This window comes from Tenrec ecaudatus, chromosome 4 (genome assembly GCF_050624435.1).
Source record: "Tenrec ecaudatus isolate mTenEca1 chromosome 4, mTenEca1.hap1, whole genome shotgun sequence".
Lineage (NCBI taxonomy): Eukaryota > Metazoa > Chordata > Mammalia > Afrosoricida > Tenrecidae > Tenrec > Tenrec ecaudatus.
This window is the reverse complement of record NC_134533.1, coordinates 63199516-63219433: the sequence shown is the minus strand read 5'-3', so window position 1 is coordinate 63219433 and position 19918 is coordinate 63199516. Positions and strand designations below refer to the sequence as shown.

General features: G+C 47.5%; 1 protein-coding gene across 4 annotated transcripts in view; it reads left to right on the top strand.

The window, feature by feature from the left end:
• PPFIBP2 (PPFIB scaffold protein 2) overlaps positions 1 to 19551 on the top strand; it is a 181805-nt gene extending 162254 nt beyond the window's left edge. For 2 of the 4 annotated variants that reach the window (XM_075546129.1, XM_075546130.1), the window contains 11 exons: positions 1069 to 1210; positions 1861 to 1989; positions 8517 to 8667; positions 8943 to 9054; positions 9262 to 9350; positions 9834 to 9956; positions 11095 to 11220; positions 11926 to 12114; positions 12889 to 13065; positions 15226 to 15291; positions 16639 to 19551. In XM_075546129.1, the coding sequence (XP_075402244.1) occupies positions 1069 to 1210; positions 1861 to 1989; positions 8517 to 8667; positions 8943 to 9054; positions 9262 to 9350; positions 9834 to 9956; positions 11095 to 11220; positions 11926 to 12114; positions 12889 to 13065; positions 15226 to 15291; positions 16639 to 16710 (1376 nt within the window). In that variant the 3' untranslated portion in view covers positions 16711 to 19551. The remainder of the gene's footprint in view (positions 1 to 1068; positions 1211 to 1860; positions 1990 to 8516; positions 8668 to 8942; positions 9055 to 9261; positions 9351 to 9833; positions 9957 to 11094; positions 11221 to 11925; positions 12115 to 12888; positions 13066 to 15225; positions 15292 to 16638) is intronic. The other 2 variants (XM_075546128.1, XM_075546131.1) reach the window with 1 other exon arrangement.
• The last annotated feature ends 367 nt before the right edge of the window (positions 19552 to 19918 follow it).

Here is a 19918-nt window from a genome sequence, read left to right as displayed (position 1 = left end):
GCCAATGGGCAAGAGTCCAGGTCCTCAGGTAGCCTTTGGTGGTTAAGGCCTGGAACCATGGAGGTCATTGCTGCTTTTAATCCATAGTAGGCCATCTTTCCCCAAGAGCTGCAGCAGATTCAGTGGGGCCCAGGAGGCGACACTCTTGTCCTGGAAGAACCTTCCTCACCCCTGGCCCCTCAGCCCTGACTGTACCTGAGCTGGTCCATCCTGTGTTGGCTTCAGGGAGGCTCATTCTCCCATGGCTGTAAGAATTGCAGAGACGCCCCTGAATGTATGTATCCTGATGACACTTAGATTGTGGACTTGGACCAGCAGCTTTGGACCATTCCAGTCTGTTCCAAGTGTGTCCTGGCACAGACAGCAAGAGCTGTGTGTGGCCCAGAGTATTCATCCTATGTGCCAACACAGCAGTCTAGCAGGAAGTGCCACCAGGCGCATTTAGCCCCTTCAAGTGAGGCCTCCTCTCACTCCTCCTTCCATGTGGGTTTATTTTTCTTTCTGTTTGAATTTTTCTCTCTTGCTTGATGACTCTCTTTTGTTTATTTCTTTGCTTCTCCATAACTCTGTTGGGCTGGACTTTGGCCTCTCTTGCTTCTTCATGTGGCTTCTCTGCTTCTTGATTGGCTGGAGATCGTGGTCGGAGTGTCAGTGCCCCTGTATTAGGTACTGTACCCATTTCAGGTGAGGTGGAGAGTGACAGTGTCCTTGTTCCCCTACCCTATCACGCTCTTCCCAAGCATTCAGACACATCCCCCCTCCTGCCTGGGTTTCCTTTATCTCCCTTGGGCTAAGGAGAACAAGTTATTGGTCAGACTAACCAGCAAGTACTTGGGCCCTTAAAATTGGAAGACCATTAGCTCACATAGCTTTAAAATATTAATGAACTCTTCAGAGACAAAACTGGGGGTGTACCTGAACCCTTAATGCTCATTAAGATGTTGGTTCAGAAATTTGTTGAATGAGTCCTGCCCAACTCCTGCTGAAAGATGACCAAGCTCAGGGGAGGTTTTTCAAAGCCATGTCTCTACTTCTCATTCCCATGTCATTTCATTCTTTCAACCTCAGGAGAGACAGAAAGTGGTTGGGATGACTGTGCCGTGGCCACCGACCTCTCATCCACCTCTTCGGGGACTGAGTCGACAGCCCAGTCTCCGCTGACACCAGAGGGGAAACGGAGTCCCAAGGGCATCAAGAAGTTCTGGGGAAAGTAAGTTGGTGGTGGTGTTCAGGAATCCTCACTGCTTAGAGTTAATTATTAGTGTATAAAGAATATATGCAATAACCACAAAGTGGTCATGTTTACAGAAAGTAACTTGAATTACTTTTTTAGCCCTTAGAGAAAAGGAACTATGGAAATCACCCGTCTATTATAGTCACCATTAATTTTAGCTATCCCTCCCTCCCTGCATCTCTGTCATCACCTCCCCACCCCACACGTACACCGAGCACCCCCTCTGCAATCTGCATACATGTGCCTTATGAGAGAAATATGGAGGAAACCAAATCCTTCCTTCCTTATGGTCTCAGTTGTGGTTTGTTGAGAAATTTTTTAAGACAGGGAGCTGAGTGTTTTCTGGCTCAGTTGACTCAGTCTGTGAAGTGAGGTGGAAACTTTGAATTGCCACCAGGCATTAACTTTCCCTTAGACAGATCCCATGAGAGTGGCCTGGAACCCGAAGGCAAGATCAGAATTGAGAGTTGGATCTGGCCAAAGGACTGTCACACGTTGTAATCTCTGGCCTCAAAAGAAGCTCTCGCAGGCAATGTGTACATAGCTTTGTGACCCCATGAAAATGGTCTTTCCTTGGGCATTTTCAGACTGTCTCCCAATGGTTCCCACTGGTTCCCTTCCCACAGAATCCGAAGAACTCAGTCAGGAAACTTTAACACTGATATACCTGGGATGGCCGAGTTTCGACGAGGTGGGCTCCGGGCAACTGCAGGACCAAGACTCTCCAGAACCAGAGACTCCAAGGGTCAGAAAAGGTGAGGCTCCCTCCAGTCCATGTGTAAAGAAGTGTGAAATCCTTACCCAGTTGACGTGGGGAGCTAGGTGTTCTAGTCTTCAGAGATGAAAGCCACCTTTTCCACGTTTCACATTTAGAGATCTCTCGCGCTTGTAAGAATACTCAGAGGATGTCTGGTGGCATAGTGGTGAAATGGTTCACTGCTAATGAAAGGTTGGTAGGTCAAACTCACCAGGCTGTCCGGGGAAGAAAGGTATGGCAATCTGCTTGTGTAAGGGTAATGTTGTTGTTAGGTGCTGCCAAGTGAACTCTGACCCATAGTAACTCTATAGGACAGAGCTGAACTGCCCCAGTAGGGCTTCCTAGGCATGATCTATATGGAGAATAGCACTTGGTCTTTCTTATATGAAACTGCTAGATAGATTTGAACGACCTGCCTTTCACTCTGAAAGACTCTACTGGGCAGTTCTGCCTTGCCCTACAGGGTCACTATGAGGCAGAATTGATTCACTGGCAACAAGTTTCTGTAAGGACACTTAGGTAAATACAAAAGACTCAGTGAAGCCTCTTGGGAGAGGGTGGAACCCTCTGGCCACCATGAAGCCGAAGGCTCTACAGCTCCACACATCTGTATTCCACTTTCAGCAGTGCCTTTGCATGCTGTGTTGAGAAGCTCTGATGTAGCAATAAGAACACATTCTGGAATCACAAACCAGGGTTGAAATTTCCACTCAGCAGCTTCCCAGTTGTGAGATCCCAGCCAAGCTTTATATGTCCTCTATGCCTCCATTTCCTCATTTGTAAATCGGGGATTAAACACAAGCCTTTCATTAAAATTTTTAGGCAGTTTACATGAGCCATTGTCCATCGACACCAAGAACCAGCCTTCTGCCACTCAAGTGTCACCTTCCTCTAATATATTTCAGAAATCTCTTAACCTGCTTCTGGATCAGCCCACTTTTTGTCACAAACACTTGTTGAAGAGTGCCCATGTGTGTGTCAGTCTGGGTACTTTCAAGAAACAAATACACAGAAACTCATGTATAAGAGAGAGTTGTATATAAAGGTTCAGTGTGCATCAAGAAAATATACCAACCCAGTGCTGCTCAAGCCCACAAGTCCAACATTAACCCATATGCCCAACACCAATCCACAAAGTCCTCCTCCATCTCACAAAACACATGCAATGATGCTGACTGCAGGAGAAAAGCCGAGTCAGTGAATGTGTAAGCATCTCAGCGCTGGCAGGGGTCTTCACACAGGTGCTCCAGCACCTAGAACTGCATCGGGGTAGGTCCATGTGGCTTCTCCTCAGGGATGTCTTGCAGGAAGTGAGCCTTGCCAGCTGAAGCAGGGAACTGGCTAAGGCAGCTTACCTTGGGCCAACCATCAGAAAATAAGAGACCTGAGAACTAGAAAGGCGAGGCTCACTGAGCCATTTATCCCTCCGCCCTTCAACTAGCCCCACCTGTGTTTATCGGCCAGGTTGGCACATTAAACTAACTGCCTCAGCATGGAACAGACTGCATCTGGCTGTACTCCTCCTGCCATCAGTGTGCCAAACGTGACTGAAGCATAGGCAACTAAAGGGGATTGCTGAGGGATGCGTGGAGCTGGAATCAAAATGCTACATGTCACATGATGGTATATGTCACATCCTAACCAGAAAGCATCAAAAACATCCCTTTTCCTGAAGGGCCCCTCAGTCAGTATACCTTCCAGCTACTGGCCCGAGTCTCCTTTTCTTTTTGTATCTCTCTTTGTAAGAACGAGTTTTCCCTTCAAACTTTGGAAACTACACACTATGAATCTTAGGAAACCCCCTTTGCATAACCTCTTCTTCTATCAGGCAGCCCCGAGAGCTCATCCTCTCCCGTGGCACACGACCTCACATCTGAGTTACTTGGCCAAGGTTAGTCCTTCTCGAGGCATTCCGCAAGGCAATCCATTTCACTGGATTTTTATATTTAAAATGTAGCCAAATAGTCAAACGTTGACTTGAATTTTCTTAATTTCGGCCCTGTTTCACTTAACCACACACCAGTGCAAAGTGCAAAACTCATTGAATAAGATGTACATGTGTAGGTGCACACACACTCACACACATGTATACACAAGTACTCACACATCTTATTTGGTCAAATATTAATCCTCAGAGTTACGTGCCATCCAGATCTCATTTAAGGGAGAAGAACACTTTCTTAAATGCCTCATGGACCTGCATTTCCTGCAGAATGGATATGGTATGATTTTACTAGATGCTGAGAAAGATAGATACTCTTTTCCCTAATTTGTCACCTTCTGGTTTTTAAACATTGGTAAGTTATTTCCCGTGAGACACAGGACACTGCTCCCTCTGTTGTGCCACCCCTCCCCCCACCACTCCCGCCCAAAACCTTCCAGATGTCCTGAAAAGGAATGTGAGGATGTATGGACCCTCTTCCTGTACTCTAGTCCCCAGGGATTAAAGAAGGCAATGTTTGCTTCCAATACAAATAGACCCTCTCAGTAAATGTAAACTTTTAGCTGCAAGAGAATCTTGTGGTCTGAGACCATCTTAGAGCCATTAGTGAACTAAGGAAAATGTACATATCTAAGAAGTCTCTTAATTTAGATTTTAAGCTTATAGCTGATATTTTAGTGATTAGAAAGTAAAGCCACTTTGGAACTCCAATTTCCCCGTGTGGTTGCTAAAAAGGAAGTTCATTACTTCAGGCTTAATTTCCATACCTTCACCTTCTTATTCATAGAGTCAGATTTGCTGAGGCTATAAAGAAGTTTATGTTTCAAGGCTCCTACTTACACAGGCCCCTTCAGAGAGAGCCCACCGTGTTGATAAGAACATGCAAGGTCCCAGGTCACATCACAATCTGACGTGTCTTGTGGCAGTTTAGTGGAGCCCAGGTGGTACAGCCATTAAAGCCGCCGGCTACTAGCTGAAATGTGAGTGGTGTGAAGGAGACGACGCGAGAGCCCGCTTTCTCAGCAGGTCACAGCCTTGGAGACCACATGAGGCAGACTTGGCTATCAACAGGTTTGGGTGCCGTTCCCTTCTAGCACTTAGCACCAGTGCTATGTGAGGTAGTGGAGAACAACATTAGAAATACGCAGACTGAGACACTAGTTGGGAGAAATGATTACCAGCTATTAGATGTGTAAAATCATGTGTTTTAAGAAAAATCTGCATAAGTTAGCTATTTTAAGCATAATCACTTTAATGGTTACTGACTCATTTAATCCAAATAATTCTTGTCTATAATTTCCCTTATATTAGATAATATTGGAATAGCTATAGACATTTTGGGGATCTGGATAAGGGGAGATTTTGTAGGGGGTCATTAGTTTGGGTTTAGTGTACTCTCTGTGTGTGTTGTTTATAGTGACTGTACGGTTAGTAACGTTGTTGCTAATTGCTCCAGCGTAAAAATGTTTTCCATTATTATTCCTGTTTCCCATTGTGCTAGTTTGCCTGTGCTGCAGTGGGAAGATGTAAGATCAGAGGTCATACTGTAATATGAGGGCATAGAGGAGACACATTTGAAATATACAAATTCAGATACAGATTCTTCTCCATCTTCCTCTGTCCCCATAGAACACAGTGTACAATTAATGGCATGTGAAGAAGTAATCAAAAGAATGTTCAGCCAAATAGTCCAGGGCAGGAAAACAAGTGTAACTAGGAGTAGGTCAATTAAAATACTTGAAAAAAAATAAGGCTCCTAAACTTTTTGACTTGTACCTTTTCTCATTTTAAGTAAATTGTTACTTTGTACCTAATTCCATATTCAAATTTTATATTTTACTTTGAAGAGACACATTTTGTGAGCGTCCAGCCTCACTAAACCTGTGCCTGTGCTTGTGTTTCCAGCCCAGGAAGCCCAGGCTCCTTGCCATAACTGATCAGCGCTGCCTCGAGGCACACATAGCTTTGTTTTAGGCTAGTGCTGTTTGGTCATTTCAGATTCTTTATGGGATTCCTCTGTTTTCAGAACAGCACGGCCAGGCTGTAGTTTCTTTTGAAACAACAGCATACCAGTATGCTATGGGTTTGGCTTTCTGGTAGGCCTGGCCTCGGGCCTCTCATAATGTCCACCTCAGAAAGAAAGCGGAGCCCCAAGCGTTGCCTTGCTGCCCAGCCCATAGGCCTCTGGCATGGCATTGGGTTGCACAGTGAGGGGAAACTGAGTATGCCTCAGGTAGTTTCCTAAAAGCATCTTTCCTGAATAGCTCGTATTTTATATTCTACAAATCCCCATTTATTTTTTAATGAATATATAATTGATTTCTCTAGCTCCCTTCCTGTCTCCTCACCCCACAAAACAGACTCTTTTTTTGTATTTTGCATGTGCGATTACATTCACGCTTAAAATGAAAAATTGATGTTGTTAAGAATTGATGGCTTTACAATACCCATTCATCCTGTCTCAGAACATGATCTAGCTCTTCATTTATTCATGTCTTTTCTTTTTTCCCCACATTTAATTGTGCTTTAGGTGAAAGCTTATACATTGAATTAGTTTCCATTCAGTAATTCGTAAAACCATGACTGCAACAATTGTTCATTGTTTTCCCTGCTTCCACCCTGGGTTCCCCTGCCCTGCTTTCATTCACCCAATTTCCATCTTTGGTTTTGGGCACCTGTTGCCCTTTGGTCTCGGAGAGTTGATTTTTCTAAGGAGTATAGTCCTGACAGTTGTTACTGGTATTACGCTTCAGTCCCACATTAGAGTGTGACCTTGGACCTTAGTCTCAGGGGTTCAAACTTTTACCCTCTCTCAGACCAGTAAGTCTAATTGTTTTAGTTTTAAATGAATTTGAGTTTTAGTCTACATTTTTCTCTCCCACGTTAGCCAGGTAGTAATGCATTGGCACTATCTCATCCTTATGGTCTCAAGCTGAAGGAGGCTGTGGCTCATATGGACTGAGACCCTTTGGACGAATTGCTTCCCTGGGGCTTTGGTTTTCCTCACTTTTGCTTGGACAAGAAGTGACTGATAGGATATCTTTGATGGATATTTTTAAGACCACAGATGCTACGTAACCAAATAAGACGTAGAACATCTGTGTCTTATGTTCTATATTCTGCCAACTGGTCTAGATGACCTTTGACACTATGGTCCCTGGCCTGTAGCCCAGTCCCACAATGTGTTTGGTTATGTTTAAGATGTTTCCATAGTGGTGTTCCTTGGTGCTCTGTTAAATTTTTAAATATATATGCAGCACATTTTCCTACATTCATAGTTGTAGGAAAATCCACAACCATACCTATATATCTATTCCAGTGTAATCTTACATGACTGCCTCGCATGCCTACTTGGCATTCTTACACACTTATGCATGTGTCCTTTTACAAATTCTGACTTGTGACCCGTGTTGTAAGCTGTAGTAGCCGCGGTTCTCCTTTCCTTGCTTGTGCGCTCTCTCCAGCCCCACCCCCACCCCCACCCCCACCCATGGAGTGCATGGAGTGCTTTGCCCTTCACCAGAAGCAACATGCCTGCTCTCTAGTTAGTGACTCACCCGCCCTCCCCGCCCGTATCTACTAACAATCAAACAATGTGTCTGTCTCTCCGGGTGTCAAGTTAGTCTTCACTTTTTAGAATCCTTTTGTGATTGACTAATTTCACTTGGCATACATCCTCTAGACTTAGCCATGTCGTGAGGGTTTCATAGCTTCCTCATCATTTTTACCATTGCTTAGGATCCTACTGTGTGTACGTTCCACGATTTGTTTATCCATTTGTCTGTTGATGGACACTTAGGCTGTTTCCATCTTTTTCTATTTTGAGTCAGGAGATGGGTGTGCAGAAGGTCTATATTCTTGTCACGGCTCTTACGTCTCTAAGCTGTATACTGAAGAGGGGGGCTGCTGAGCCCTGTGATGTTTCTATTTCTAGCTTTTTAATGAAGTGCCCTACCATTTTCCTTAGAGGTTTTACCATTTTACATTCCTAGCAGCAGTGAGTAAGAGTTTCAATCTCCCCACAACCTTACTAGCATTTCATTTCTGGATTGCTGCCCTTTGCTTGTGTGTTTGTTTAATCAGTACCATGATTGTCAGGGCAAGATGGTAACTCGTTATAGGTTGCATTTGCTTCTGTCTAATGTCTGAAGATAATTCAGAAATGATTTTAGCAGTATATCATTTCTTGAATAAATAATGTATTGACTATTGTCAATTAGAGAGTTGTTTTTAATGTTTTCTAAGCATGAATGTTGGATCATCATCCTAATGCAATTGTAGTGTATACACTTGTATAAGTCGACCTAGGATACAAGTAAACAGGTCCTCATGAGAGTCATATTGAATATCCCCATGCACCAAGCAAATAGAGATCTGAAATTCCACCCATATGTTAGCAAATTAAATTCCGTGGTCTACTTCAGGTGCTTTTGTTATAGTGGACCTGTGTTCCAATAAGGTCCATGGCAGGGGTGGGTTGGTTGTTTTAGAAAAAAAGAAAAGATTTTGGGGAAACTTCATTATATACAGATGGAATTTCAGGCTTGTACACTAACGGGACTATCCCCCCCCCCCCCTTCCAGTGATGCCAATGCCCCCTTTGCCCAGTGGAACACAGAGCGTGTGTGTGGGTGGCTGGAGGACTTTGGCCTTGGTCAGTACGTGATCTTTGCCAGGCAGTGGGTGAACTCTGGCCACACATTATTGACTGCTACCCCTCAGGACATGGAAAAGGTAAGAGTGGAACCCCGGACAAAGTGGCTCCCACTTCCTCCCAAGCAAAGCACCAAGAGATAAGTCCCTCCCCCCACTCCTTCTGCATGCACACTAACAACAGAAGATGGACTGTAGGCCCGAGGAGGCAGAACTTCCCTCTGCAACTACAGGCCAACATCCCAAGGCACTGTGCAGCGAGACACTGTCACACTCTCAGAGTAGCTCTACCAAAGCAGCATCCTCTGGGCCCAATTGCCTACCCAAATGTCTGGTCTTCCCTCTGTCGATTTCAGGAGCTAGGGATTAAACACCCTCTGCACAGGAAGAAGCTGGTTTTAGCAGTGAAAGCCATCAATACCAAGCAAGAAGAGAAGTCCGCGTTGCTGGACCACATTTGGGTGACACGTAAGTGGGGCATGCACAGGTTATTTCTGGCTGTTCCTAAGGTGCCTCGAAGACTGCTGTCTCCTCGTGCAGGCAGGCTGATGCCTGAAGCGTTTGAGGAAACAGGACCCTGAAAAGGACCACTTGCTGCCATTTCTCTCCCTTCTCACCTCCACGGTTTCCCATCGCCTTAAACCCTGACACTCCTGTTTCCTCCCATTTCTGTAGGGTGGCTTGATGATATTGGCTTACCCCAATACAAAGATCAATTCCATGAATCCAGAGTTGATGGACGAATGCTGCAATACTTAACTGTGGTAAGGATTTTTCCTTTAAATATTTCAGTTATCCTTGTGAGCACTCAGTTCAGATAGACTGGTGATTATCATTTAAACCTGATGCTACCTCCTCCTTCATATGCTCAAGGTCTTTAAATGGTATCATTTGTTACATAAGAGCTTCCTAGTAATAGAAGGGAGCCCCTGGGTGATGCAAATTGTTAAAAGCTAACTGAAAGGTGGGCAGAGCATCGCAGATCTGCCCAGAAGTACCTCGAAAGAAAGGCCTTGCAATGTACTCCCCGAAGATCACGGCCACTGAAAGCCCCTGGAATGCAGTTCTCCTCTACATGAACCAGAATGGACTCAGTGGCAACTAGGTAGTAGCAGAGTATAGACTATTTCAGTAAAAGAGTTTCTTGGTATGTACGTGTGCAGTGGACGTGGCCATGTTTGGTCTGAGAAGGGAACTTAGGGGTCTTTTGTCACTCTGATTCATCAACCAAGACTTTCCTCTTCCAGAATGACCTTCTCTTCTTAAAAGTCACCAGTCAGCTACATCATCTCAGCATCAAATGTGCCATTCATGTGCTTCACGTCAATAAGTTCAACCCCCATTGTCTCCATCGGCGGCCAGCTGATGAGGTGAGCACCGGGCAGGGCTTGTTCAAGTAGACCTGAGCCGGGACAGTGGAAGCATGATGCTGGAGAAAACAAGAAAGCTGTCATCACAGAAGGGCTGTATTCTGGGCCATAGTGCTTGGAATTCTTCCCTGTGTGGTGCTCTTCAGTTGTCTAATGGTGCCTTAAGCCCTTGTGTTAATTATACTTTGTATCCTGAGATGGCATTAGACCTCCAGACCCCCACTCTCCTTTGGAAAATTTGGAAGCATAGGGTTTGGGTTGAACACATGCTATACGCCATAGGGCACTCTTTCACGGGCATCATGTTGAATAAAGTAGATTGCATAAACAGATGGGAAGGTATGGAAATAAAATAGAAAGATGCTGTCAAAGTGGGCAATGGAGAAGAAAATTAGAAGAAAGGGAAAGGAGACCATAAATAAACAAAACTACATTTCAGAATAAAAATAAAATCAACTGACCTCCAGTCCCAGCTATGCAAGAGTTTTCATGAGCAGGTTTTCTGGGAAGTAATTTTGTAGCTAAACACAAAGATTCTAGCAGAGTCCCTGATAATGTTCCATGACACTAGGAGTTCATTGAGGGCCTTGAAGCTAAAGGACTGTCAATCAGACTCTGTTTTCTCTGTTCTTGGCAACTAAGTCTAACTCTTCATTCAGTAAGATTAACTCAGCTTACTGGGGGATATAAAACATCGACCCCTTCCTTCCACCTTCTGTGTTCTGCCTACTCACCAAAGATGTTTGGAATGCCATATAAATATCAGGTATATTGCTGAAACATTGAAGGACACTCAGGCGTAAGCATTCTTATGCGTGCTTCCCTAAACTGTTCAACTGCTTCAGGGAAATCTGTGTCCATAAAACACTCAAAATGACCGTTGTTTTCAAAGTTCTGTTGAATCACTGACTGGGAGTGACTGGATTCTGTAATCATAGAAGATCCTGCCAGTTTTAGCACGATCTCTAATTCTCAGGCAAGGTGATCCCAACTGGTCCAGGTCACTAGTCCCTGGGGCCCCAAGGCCTTTTCTCCTTTTGATAAGGTATCATGGGTCATTTATACTGCCTGAACCATCTTCCTGGGAAGGTGATGACCTGTTAACCTAATTTCTTCCCTCTCCTTCTCCCTCACACAGAGTAACCTTTCTCCCTCAGAAGTCGTGCAGTGGTCCAACCACAGGGTGATGGAGTGGTTGCGGTCGGTGGACCTGGCAGAATATGCACCCAACCTCCGAGGGAGTGGTGTCCATGGAGGTCTCATTGTGAGTGGCTCTTGGGACTCACCCATCGGCCCACAGCTGCTGCCACCTGGGGTTCTCAGAACAGATTTCTAAAGGGCCAGACATAGATCTTAGTAAAAGATGTATTTCCTCTTATCTAAGTTTAAAAATCTCCACAAGAGTATTTTGATAATGTCCAGTGAAGACTCGTATCCCTCATGAAATAAGATGGCCTCTGGAAGGCCTTCCCTCAGCAGCAGATGCTGAGAGAGTCCAAGTCCAGGGGGGAGTGAGCAGATCAGCCCTCAGCAGAGCAGCACCACCAGATGCCAGAGGAGCATGTATCAGGGCTTGGGAGATGAGGGTGGTCATCAGAATGTAACTTCTTGCCTGCCATGATAGACTCCTCAGTAGGTCTATCTATAGAAGGCAAAGCAGAGGAATGGGGAAGGGCTTGTGTCTCATCAGAAGACGGCGCTGGAAGACAGCCCAATGGAGGTTACAGTTCTCTGATGCTCTGTGAAAATGAGACGGTCAGTGTCAGTGTCTGCTCAGAGGATGGGAGTGAGACTCAGGCCTTGTGCCTGCAGAAGGATGGGAGTGAGACTCAGACTGAGTGGATGAGCCTTAGCCCCGGCTCTGGAAGTATCTCCAAGCTGACTTCTCAGCATCGCCTGAGCCATCTCAGAGCCACCTGGAGCCATCTCTGGTCACTACTGAGTACCCTTGCCTATGGTTTCTTCCTAGATCCTGGAGCCACGCTTCACTGGGGACACGCTGGCTATGCTCCTCAATATCCCGCCACAGAAAACACTCCTCAGGCGCCACCTGACCACCAAATTCAATGCCCTGATTGGCCCTGAGGCTGAACAGGAAAAGCGAGAGAAAATGACCATGCCAGCCTACACCCCCCTGACCACCACAGCCAAAGTCCGGGTGAGTTCCAGACCCTTCCTGCGGTGGGCCCCAGTGCCTGAAGCTGGTCTTTGGGGTATTCAGCAGCTGGCCTGGTGCCTGGAGCCAAACCAGGGTGTGGAGTCTAGGCAAGGAGGTGCTCTCAGCTCCTGCCATGAGAGTCTTTACTAAGCAGGTTCCTTACCAGCCTAGAGCCCAAGGAAGGGAATTGCGATTTCTTTACACAGAAACGCAGATACTTAGGCACTTCTCAAACAGCATCTGTTCTCAAGTGGTTGGAGTGCATATTCTACCTCACTGCTGCTGTCACTAATTTTCCAAAGCAGAGGAGTCCTCCCCACTCTGGATACCTTTGAGTCAGGCCCGTGGTATGCCACAGTACCGTGGCACGTTGGTCAGAAGGAATGCTCCGATCGACAGCAGGCCTGTTGCGCTGTGCTGAGGTGACCAGCCGGCGCTGTCAGAGGGTTGTGAGGCTGTCCCAGCACTAGCACCACTGGAACCAGGCTATCTTTAAACCATGTCCTTCCTAGCCTGCTGGGGTTGAACTGCCGACTTCCAGGTTTGCAGCCCAACACTTAACCAAGTGTACCACCAGGACTCTTTTGTTCAAGATTAGCTATGTATTAGCCTCTCCCCAGCTTGCAAGGGAGTTCTCTCTTTTTAGGATGCTTTGTCCAGAAGCAGTTCGCCGTATTCCTTTCCTCGTGGACTGCTCTTAAATGTATTGTCAGTTATATTCACACACTAGCTTGCTCAGCTCCTTCTCATCATCCTACATTTTCTATGTTTTAGCCAAGGAAACTAGGATTTTCACACTTTGGAAACATAAGAAAAAAGAAGTTTGACGAATCGACGGACTACATTTGCCCAATGGAGCCCCAGGATGGTGTTGGTGATGGTCACAACGTGTACAGTGGTTACCGGTGCCTTGGCTCTCCTGATGCCACTGAACTAGATGGGCTGGACCAGGTGGGACAGACTAGTTGATGCCCTTGTCGCCTGCTTTCTCTGTGCACCTTGAGAGCTCACAGTAACATCGCGTGTCACCATTTGCCTGCCACTCACTCACTGCAGATGTGCATGCCTCACAGAGAACGTTCCAGCAGTTGTGCGCCCTTGGACTGTGCCTAGGAGTGGCCAGGATATGGAGTTGCATCTTCACCTAGAAGCCAGGCTCTGGGAACTGTTGCCAAAGGTGCATTCAGAAGGAAACCCCCCCAAAGATGTTTATATATATATTTTAGTAATTCTTAATGTCCATCGTCAGCACCAGTGGAAATACATGAACTTGGACATAAGGTCCAAAGTCCATGGACAAGACCAAGAAGCTCAGCATGTGGCACCTACTGTATCTTCAGCTGAGAGGGAAAAAGTCTCAAGTGCCTTAGGCTGGTATGCCACAGTCTTAGCTGAGGTAAAGGGACAAACAGGAGGAATTTCTGCTGCAGTGACAGTGTAATTGTGTTGTGCCTTAATACAGAGGTGGCCATATCTTGCTGGTAATAAAAAAATATTTATATGGAAAGAAAACTCAACAATAGATCCTTACTCTTGTGGGAAGCAAGCTGGGGCACAGCTAGGGAGGGAGTCCTATGCATCGCACTGAGCCCAGTCCCCAGTCAGGTGCCCATTCAGGATTTGCCAAGAGGCATGGACAAGGAGGATAAAGCAAGGAAGGACCCCCCATATCTTCTAGATACATTGCTCTGTGCTCCTCTGCTTCACAGAAGGAACCCTGCATCACCCCTGCCCACATCCTAATTCTAAGTCATCTGTTTGTGCACAGCCCAGAGTGGGCTTTCATTTCCAACTCATGAACCACCTAGAGAAATGAGTGGTGGGGAGGCAAAAAAGATGGGCTTGCTGGAATGAGCCTCTGTTCTAATTGCATTTTGCCCTCCTTTCTACTAATGAGCTGGTGGTGCCTGTGGCCACGTGGGAGCCGGTCTGTGTTGGGAGAGCTGGAACAGATGTGTGCTGCTGACCTAGAAGAGGACTGGCTGATAATGGCTCCTGTTTAGCCCAGGACTGAGGGACAGGCCCACCTTGTCAATCTAGCCTCTTGCTTTACCCCAGGATAGCTTTGGGGTCTGCTGGGCCCCTAAGCCCCATCTGCAGAAGAATAAGCAATGTTATAACCGGTGGCTAGGACAGAGCCCGAGAGAGCATGGTGGGCACTCTGATTCTGCACATGTAGTGGTGACGCCAAGATTTGCTTCTTAACCACAGCCAGGCTCAGGCATGAAAGGGGTCAGCAGCTCCATGCAGTCCAGCCAGCAAGAGATGTGGGCAGCAGCTCACTGATGGGCACAACTAGTGTTTAACTCTGGTCCCCAGGATTTCTGAGTGATGGGTGGTCTTTGAGGCTGATACCTGGGCAATGCCAGTGGAGAGGCACGTCCAGGACAGGCTTTTGTCTCATACTGTGGCATGGTGGGAGGCCCATTTTCAAGTCCTGCATGAAAATGTTTGGCCACTACTTTGTGCGTGCAGCCTCAAGCAAGGCCTATTTGCTTTGTAGGTCTGGTTTTCCCACCTGTAAAATGAGGGGTTGCACTCAATGTCCCCAAAGAATGCTTCCAAATCTATGATGTTGACCTAGGTTTAGAGCAGGAGCAAACCAGCCTTTCCCGAGGAGGAGGGTGGACTGTGGGGTGTGGGGGGAAGGAGGTGTTGGGAGACTCCTTGGAGGGAAGGCGCTTCTTCAGCCCCCTAGGTGTTCATCTGTAGTAGGTGGGCCTTAGTGTCTGGTCCTCTTGGGGTCCGGAATCCTCAGTCCGCTCAGCATCCTGGAGGTTTTCATCAGTGCTGCATTCTCTCCAGGAAACAGCTGGAACATGGAATCTGTACAGAAAGCCTGCTTCCAAAGGGCTTGGGTGGGCCTCTGGGAGAGTGTGCGTGCCTGTGTGGGACGCAGGAAGCGCTGCCTAGCCCCTAGCGACAGAAGCAGCATGTGCTCCACCCCCCACCCCCCCACCCCAGCCTCTGGCCTGATCCACTGCTCGCCCTCGCCCAGGAAGGCATGCCCTGGAGAAGCCAGGCCCAAGCAGGACAGGGCTTGCATGCTATGTCTCCACCAGTCACAAGCTGAGCCTGTGTGCGCTGACCAGGCTGCCGCCCGTTTTACAGATGGCGCCTTCGGAAGGCACTGTGACGCAGATAGGGCTCCTCTCCCAAGACATTCACCGCCTCACGGTAGGACTCCGATTCTCTCTCCACAGTAGGCCAGGTGGTGTGGGTCTCAGGGCTTTCCTTGGGTAGAAGGCCTGGGTCATCCCTACCCGTCCGTCAGTGCCTCTGCTGGAGGGAAGAGAGGAGGATGGTGCTGGAGCTTGGGGAAAGTACCTCAGAAAGAAGCCCAAATATCTGCCCCACAGGCCCGCTGCTAGGTCTTGAGACATTACAAGTACTGAGAAGGATCATGAGCCTATAGCAGAGGCAAGCTGAAGGGTCCCACTGCATCGTCTCACCTCTTCCCAGTCACAGAACTAGTGTGGAAATTAAGGCACTCAGGATCTCTGGTTCGCCTGCATAGTCAGCCCAAGACCAGGCCTCATCTCTGGCCTTAAGAACACCATTCTGCCTTCACTGCCCAAGAATTGTGTGCATATATTGCTTCTGACTGGCAGATAAAGGATACGCCTGTTCATTGAGAGCACATGATGTTGGGGGGTTGGGGTCAGGGTCGGGGGGGAGAAGTTTGGCCTCATGGGAAGGGAGGGAAGCAGTAGACTTGATTCAGATTCTTGCTCTTCCTCTTAGTATCTCTGAGACCTTGGGTAAATAAGCTCTCTGAGTCTAGGGCCAATCAGTAGAGTGGGGCTAATCAGTCTGCAAGTATGTACGGCATGTACAAAGACTAGAGTCGGCAGTAAAAAGCCGGCTGCATAGCAGGGATGCAGATGTTTGTAGTTCAACTTCTAGGGTCCTTTGGTTTCTGGACAGTCCCATCACTGAGCCCATGGGCTGTAAGGCCTGCTGTCCTGTTTGCTGATCAACCAAGGCACCCTAAGAAGGCTGTGTCTCAAGTTGTGCAAATGATTGATGTGCATGTCTGCTAACCAAAAGTTTGGGGGTTTGAAGCTACCCAGAGTCACCTTGGAAGAAAGGCATGGTGATCTATTCTGAAAAATCAGCCACCCTGTGGAGCATTGTTCTCCTCTGACACACACAGTGTTGCCAAGAGCCACACCAGATTTGATGGCAAGCAGAGGGTCACAGTCAAGATAAGAGCAAGAGAGGCCCTGAATCCAAGTGACATCACTTAATCCCCTGCTTGGTTATCACACTGACATGAAACCGCCTGGCCTTGCCCTTAGCACCTGTGATAAGGCCTCAAAACAACCTCACCTCTAAGGTATAAACAACTTACATCTCAATCTATTCTGACTTGATACTCAGAATCTCCAGAGATTGGATTTGCAGGTCATACATGGGCCAAGCCCATTGCTCCTCTGCTACCCATGTCTTGACCAAAGTCCTGATCAACTGCTACTTTGGCCCAAACCCTGATCAACTACCTCTTCGGCCATGTCCTTTCAGACGCTGCTGAGCCAGGACCAGCTGCTGAACGACTCTCGCCTGGCCCCTCCTGGCTCTGATGACTGGAGATGACTTCTTTCATGGCCCAGTGCCCAGAGAGGCACGTGCAGGGGCCCAGAGTCTTTACTTCAATAAGGAGCTGGCACACAGCCATCTGTGGAGCCCCGACGGGGCTGGGGTTGGGGCTGGCGGGGGCATCTTGGACACACGTGCTGGCTGGAGCCAAGTAGAGCTGTGGAACAGATGTCCAAGAGCCAGCCCCGGTGCCCCTTTGTGTTCTCAGCCCTGCTGTGCTCATCACAGCTTTTCTGCCTTTTGTATTTTTATACATGGGCTGCAGACCACTTCTGAGGAGGGGGGAATGAGGTCTCGGTGCACAGACTCAATGGCTCATGCTGTTCCTGGTGACAGCTGAGAGGCTCTCTACCAGAAGGGGATGGGGTGTTGGTTCTTAAAAGCTCTGCTGGGAAGAAAAAAAAAAGTTCTGAATCATCTCTGGTGACCAAGCTCAGTGACATGGTGATAGGGTGCCCTCTGCTGAGCTGTTTGGCAGGAGCGTGTATTTCCACCCACTGGCAGGGGTTGGGCATGGAGGGTGCGAGCAGAAAAGAAGCCGCCAGTCTCCTAAGGGCCTGTCTGCACTATAGCCACCCTCACCCTGTAATGGGTGCTGCTGGGTGTAGTGAGCTATGTGCTGAGCTGCTAACCACCAGGCCTGTGGTTCTAAGCCACCAGCCACTCCACGGGAGAACGGTGAGGCTGTGTACTCCTGTCAAGATCTAGAGTCTCAGCAACCCAAAGGAGCATCCACCCTGTCCTAGAGGGTCACTGTGAGTCAAGTCAGAATCGACTCCATGGTGGTGAGTTTGGGCCTGGGACTCCCAACGTTTTAGTGGGACAGTTGCTAAGGCACACACTCACAAAAAAAACAACCCTTGAAAATTTTAAAGCTATGTATTTAAATTGTTTCCCCCCAAATAATCCATCACCTTCAAAGTTGTCTCCATTGTACTTAATACACTTGTTGAATCTGAGATTCCATTCTTGGAAACATTTTTCAAACTTATCTCTTTGGATAGCTGACAGCACCTCCCTCACTTTTTTCCCCACCACTTCTAAGTTGTCAAATCACTGCCTTTTCATGTCCCTCTTCATTCGTGGAAACAAAAAGAAGTTACACTGAACAAGGGTGAGCAAGGTGTGTGGGGCAAGAGAGGCATGCTTGGCTGAAAACTGATGCACTGAGATGGCTGTGTGAGCAGGTGCAAAAACCAGTCCTGTCTGCCACAAATCAGGCCTTTTTTGTTGCACGCTGTTAACATCATCTTTTCAGAACCTCTAAATAGAAAGCTTGATTAACAGTCTGACCTGGTAGAATGAACTCCAAATGCACATTTCCATTTGGGAATTTGATGGATGTCCAGATCAAGGTTTGTCATCAGTTGACATTTCACCTTTTTTGAAGCAAGAAAACCACTCATACACTCGAGTTGTCCCCATAGCACTGTCCTTGTAAGCTGTGTTCAACATCACAACAGTTATTGCAGTATTTTTCCTGAGCAGGAATTAAAATTTCACAGCCGCATGCAGTTCACTTAAATTGGCTATGAGGTTTGAGTGAAACTGCTTTCATGGAAAAATTCACTGTGACCAGAGAGAAACTTCCCAGATGTGATTGATAAAACAACGTCTCCCTTACTGGAAGGACCATGGGCTCCCAAACTCATAGGTTTCCACCACAACTCACTATTCCCCCAAACGAGCCTGTTCTCTTAGGTGCCAAGGTCCCACCTAAGGGCACTTACCATCTACTGGGGTGGGGGCGGGGGTAGCCATGTTTCAAACAAGTGTGCTTGTTTAGACATTGCAATAGAGGTTTCTAGGCCTAAAAAACAGGATTATCTTTCTTAGGATGTGGATGGGAACTGAGGAAGCTCCGTGGTTGGGGTGGCACTAGGATTTTGAAAGATGAATCTGGTTTACCGTCTTGCCAGAGGAGGAAAGGCATTCCTGTTAGATGGACCTGAAACCCCTCAGCATTCTGGGAACTGTCACCACTTTGTAAAACTGCAGGACTTCTCTCCTCACTCTGTATTGCTATTTGGGTCCAAATCATTCCTTGTGACGGAGGCTGGCCAGTGCACCGTGGAATGGCTAGCAGCATCCTTCGCATGGCCTCTGGTGCCCGTAACTACCCCACCTCCTGGGAGAACCCACAATGTCCACAGACATCACCAAATCTGCTGGAGTGGAAAACCATTCCAGCTGGAGAGTCACTGAAGAACAGGAGGCCCAGGGAAGGAAAAACCTGGTGAGGCCAACGACCTTGTAACCCAACTTGCTGGAGCTTACTTACCTTGAACAAAGGGAGTGGCCAGGGGACAGTCTTTCATGAGGATCATGTCTCACTCATCACCCCCCAAACCAAACCCACCACCAGTGAGTCAATTCCAACTGATAGCTGGCCCTACAGAGGGTTTCCAAGACACTGTCTCTACAGATGTAGACAGGCTCTTTTTCCATAGAGCGGCTGATGGGTTCCAATGGTGGGCTTTGCAGTTAGCAGCCGAATGCCTAAGCCACAGCACTACCGGGGCTCCTTCTGCATCAGACAGTACCCAGTAAAATCGGTTTCCCTGAGCGGGGCATTCACTGAACACTCACTGAACATTGGGTAGATAAATGCTAGCCAGTGGGTACCACCTGCTCTTTCCCTTGCAGATTCTCTGAAAACATCCTGCTTAGATGTCCTGTGTATAAGACACAACTATATTCAAGAGTCCTTCCTAAGGCGGTATTTGTCTCCCTGTCCCTTCCTTTCTGAGTGACATGCACACATGACTGCTCCTGACAATATTGCGAAGAGGGAATGACTTGGAATGAAACAGGCTGTGGTTTGAGCCCAGCTCTGCCACCTGCTGGCTGAATGGATGACAGCCTCCGAGCCTGTTTGCACATGGACACTTGGAGAATCCACAGAACCTCCGACCGTATGAAATGAAGTGCAGAAGCAGCTCTACTCACGCCCAGCTGGCCTCCATTGTAGAACATTTCTACAATGTCCTCAAGGCTGGATTATTTCTCCTGTGCGGCGACTGGTAGTTTCCAACTGCTGAGCCTGTGCTTAGCCTCCCGAATACTTAGCCACTGTGCCACCAGGGCGACTTCTGTGGGGACACCTTAGAGCCAGGGCATGGTGTTTGTGAATAGCAGATGGCAGTGGTGGCCACATGGGTCGCCTGGGCTCAGTGGGACGAATGCTTTACGGAACCGTATCTGG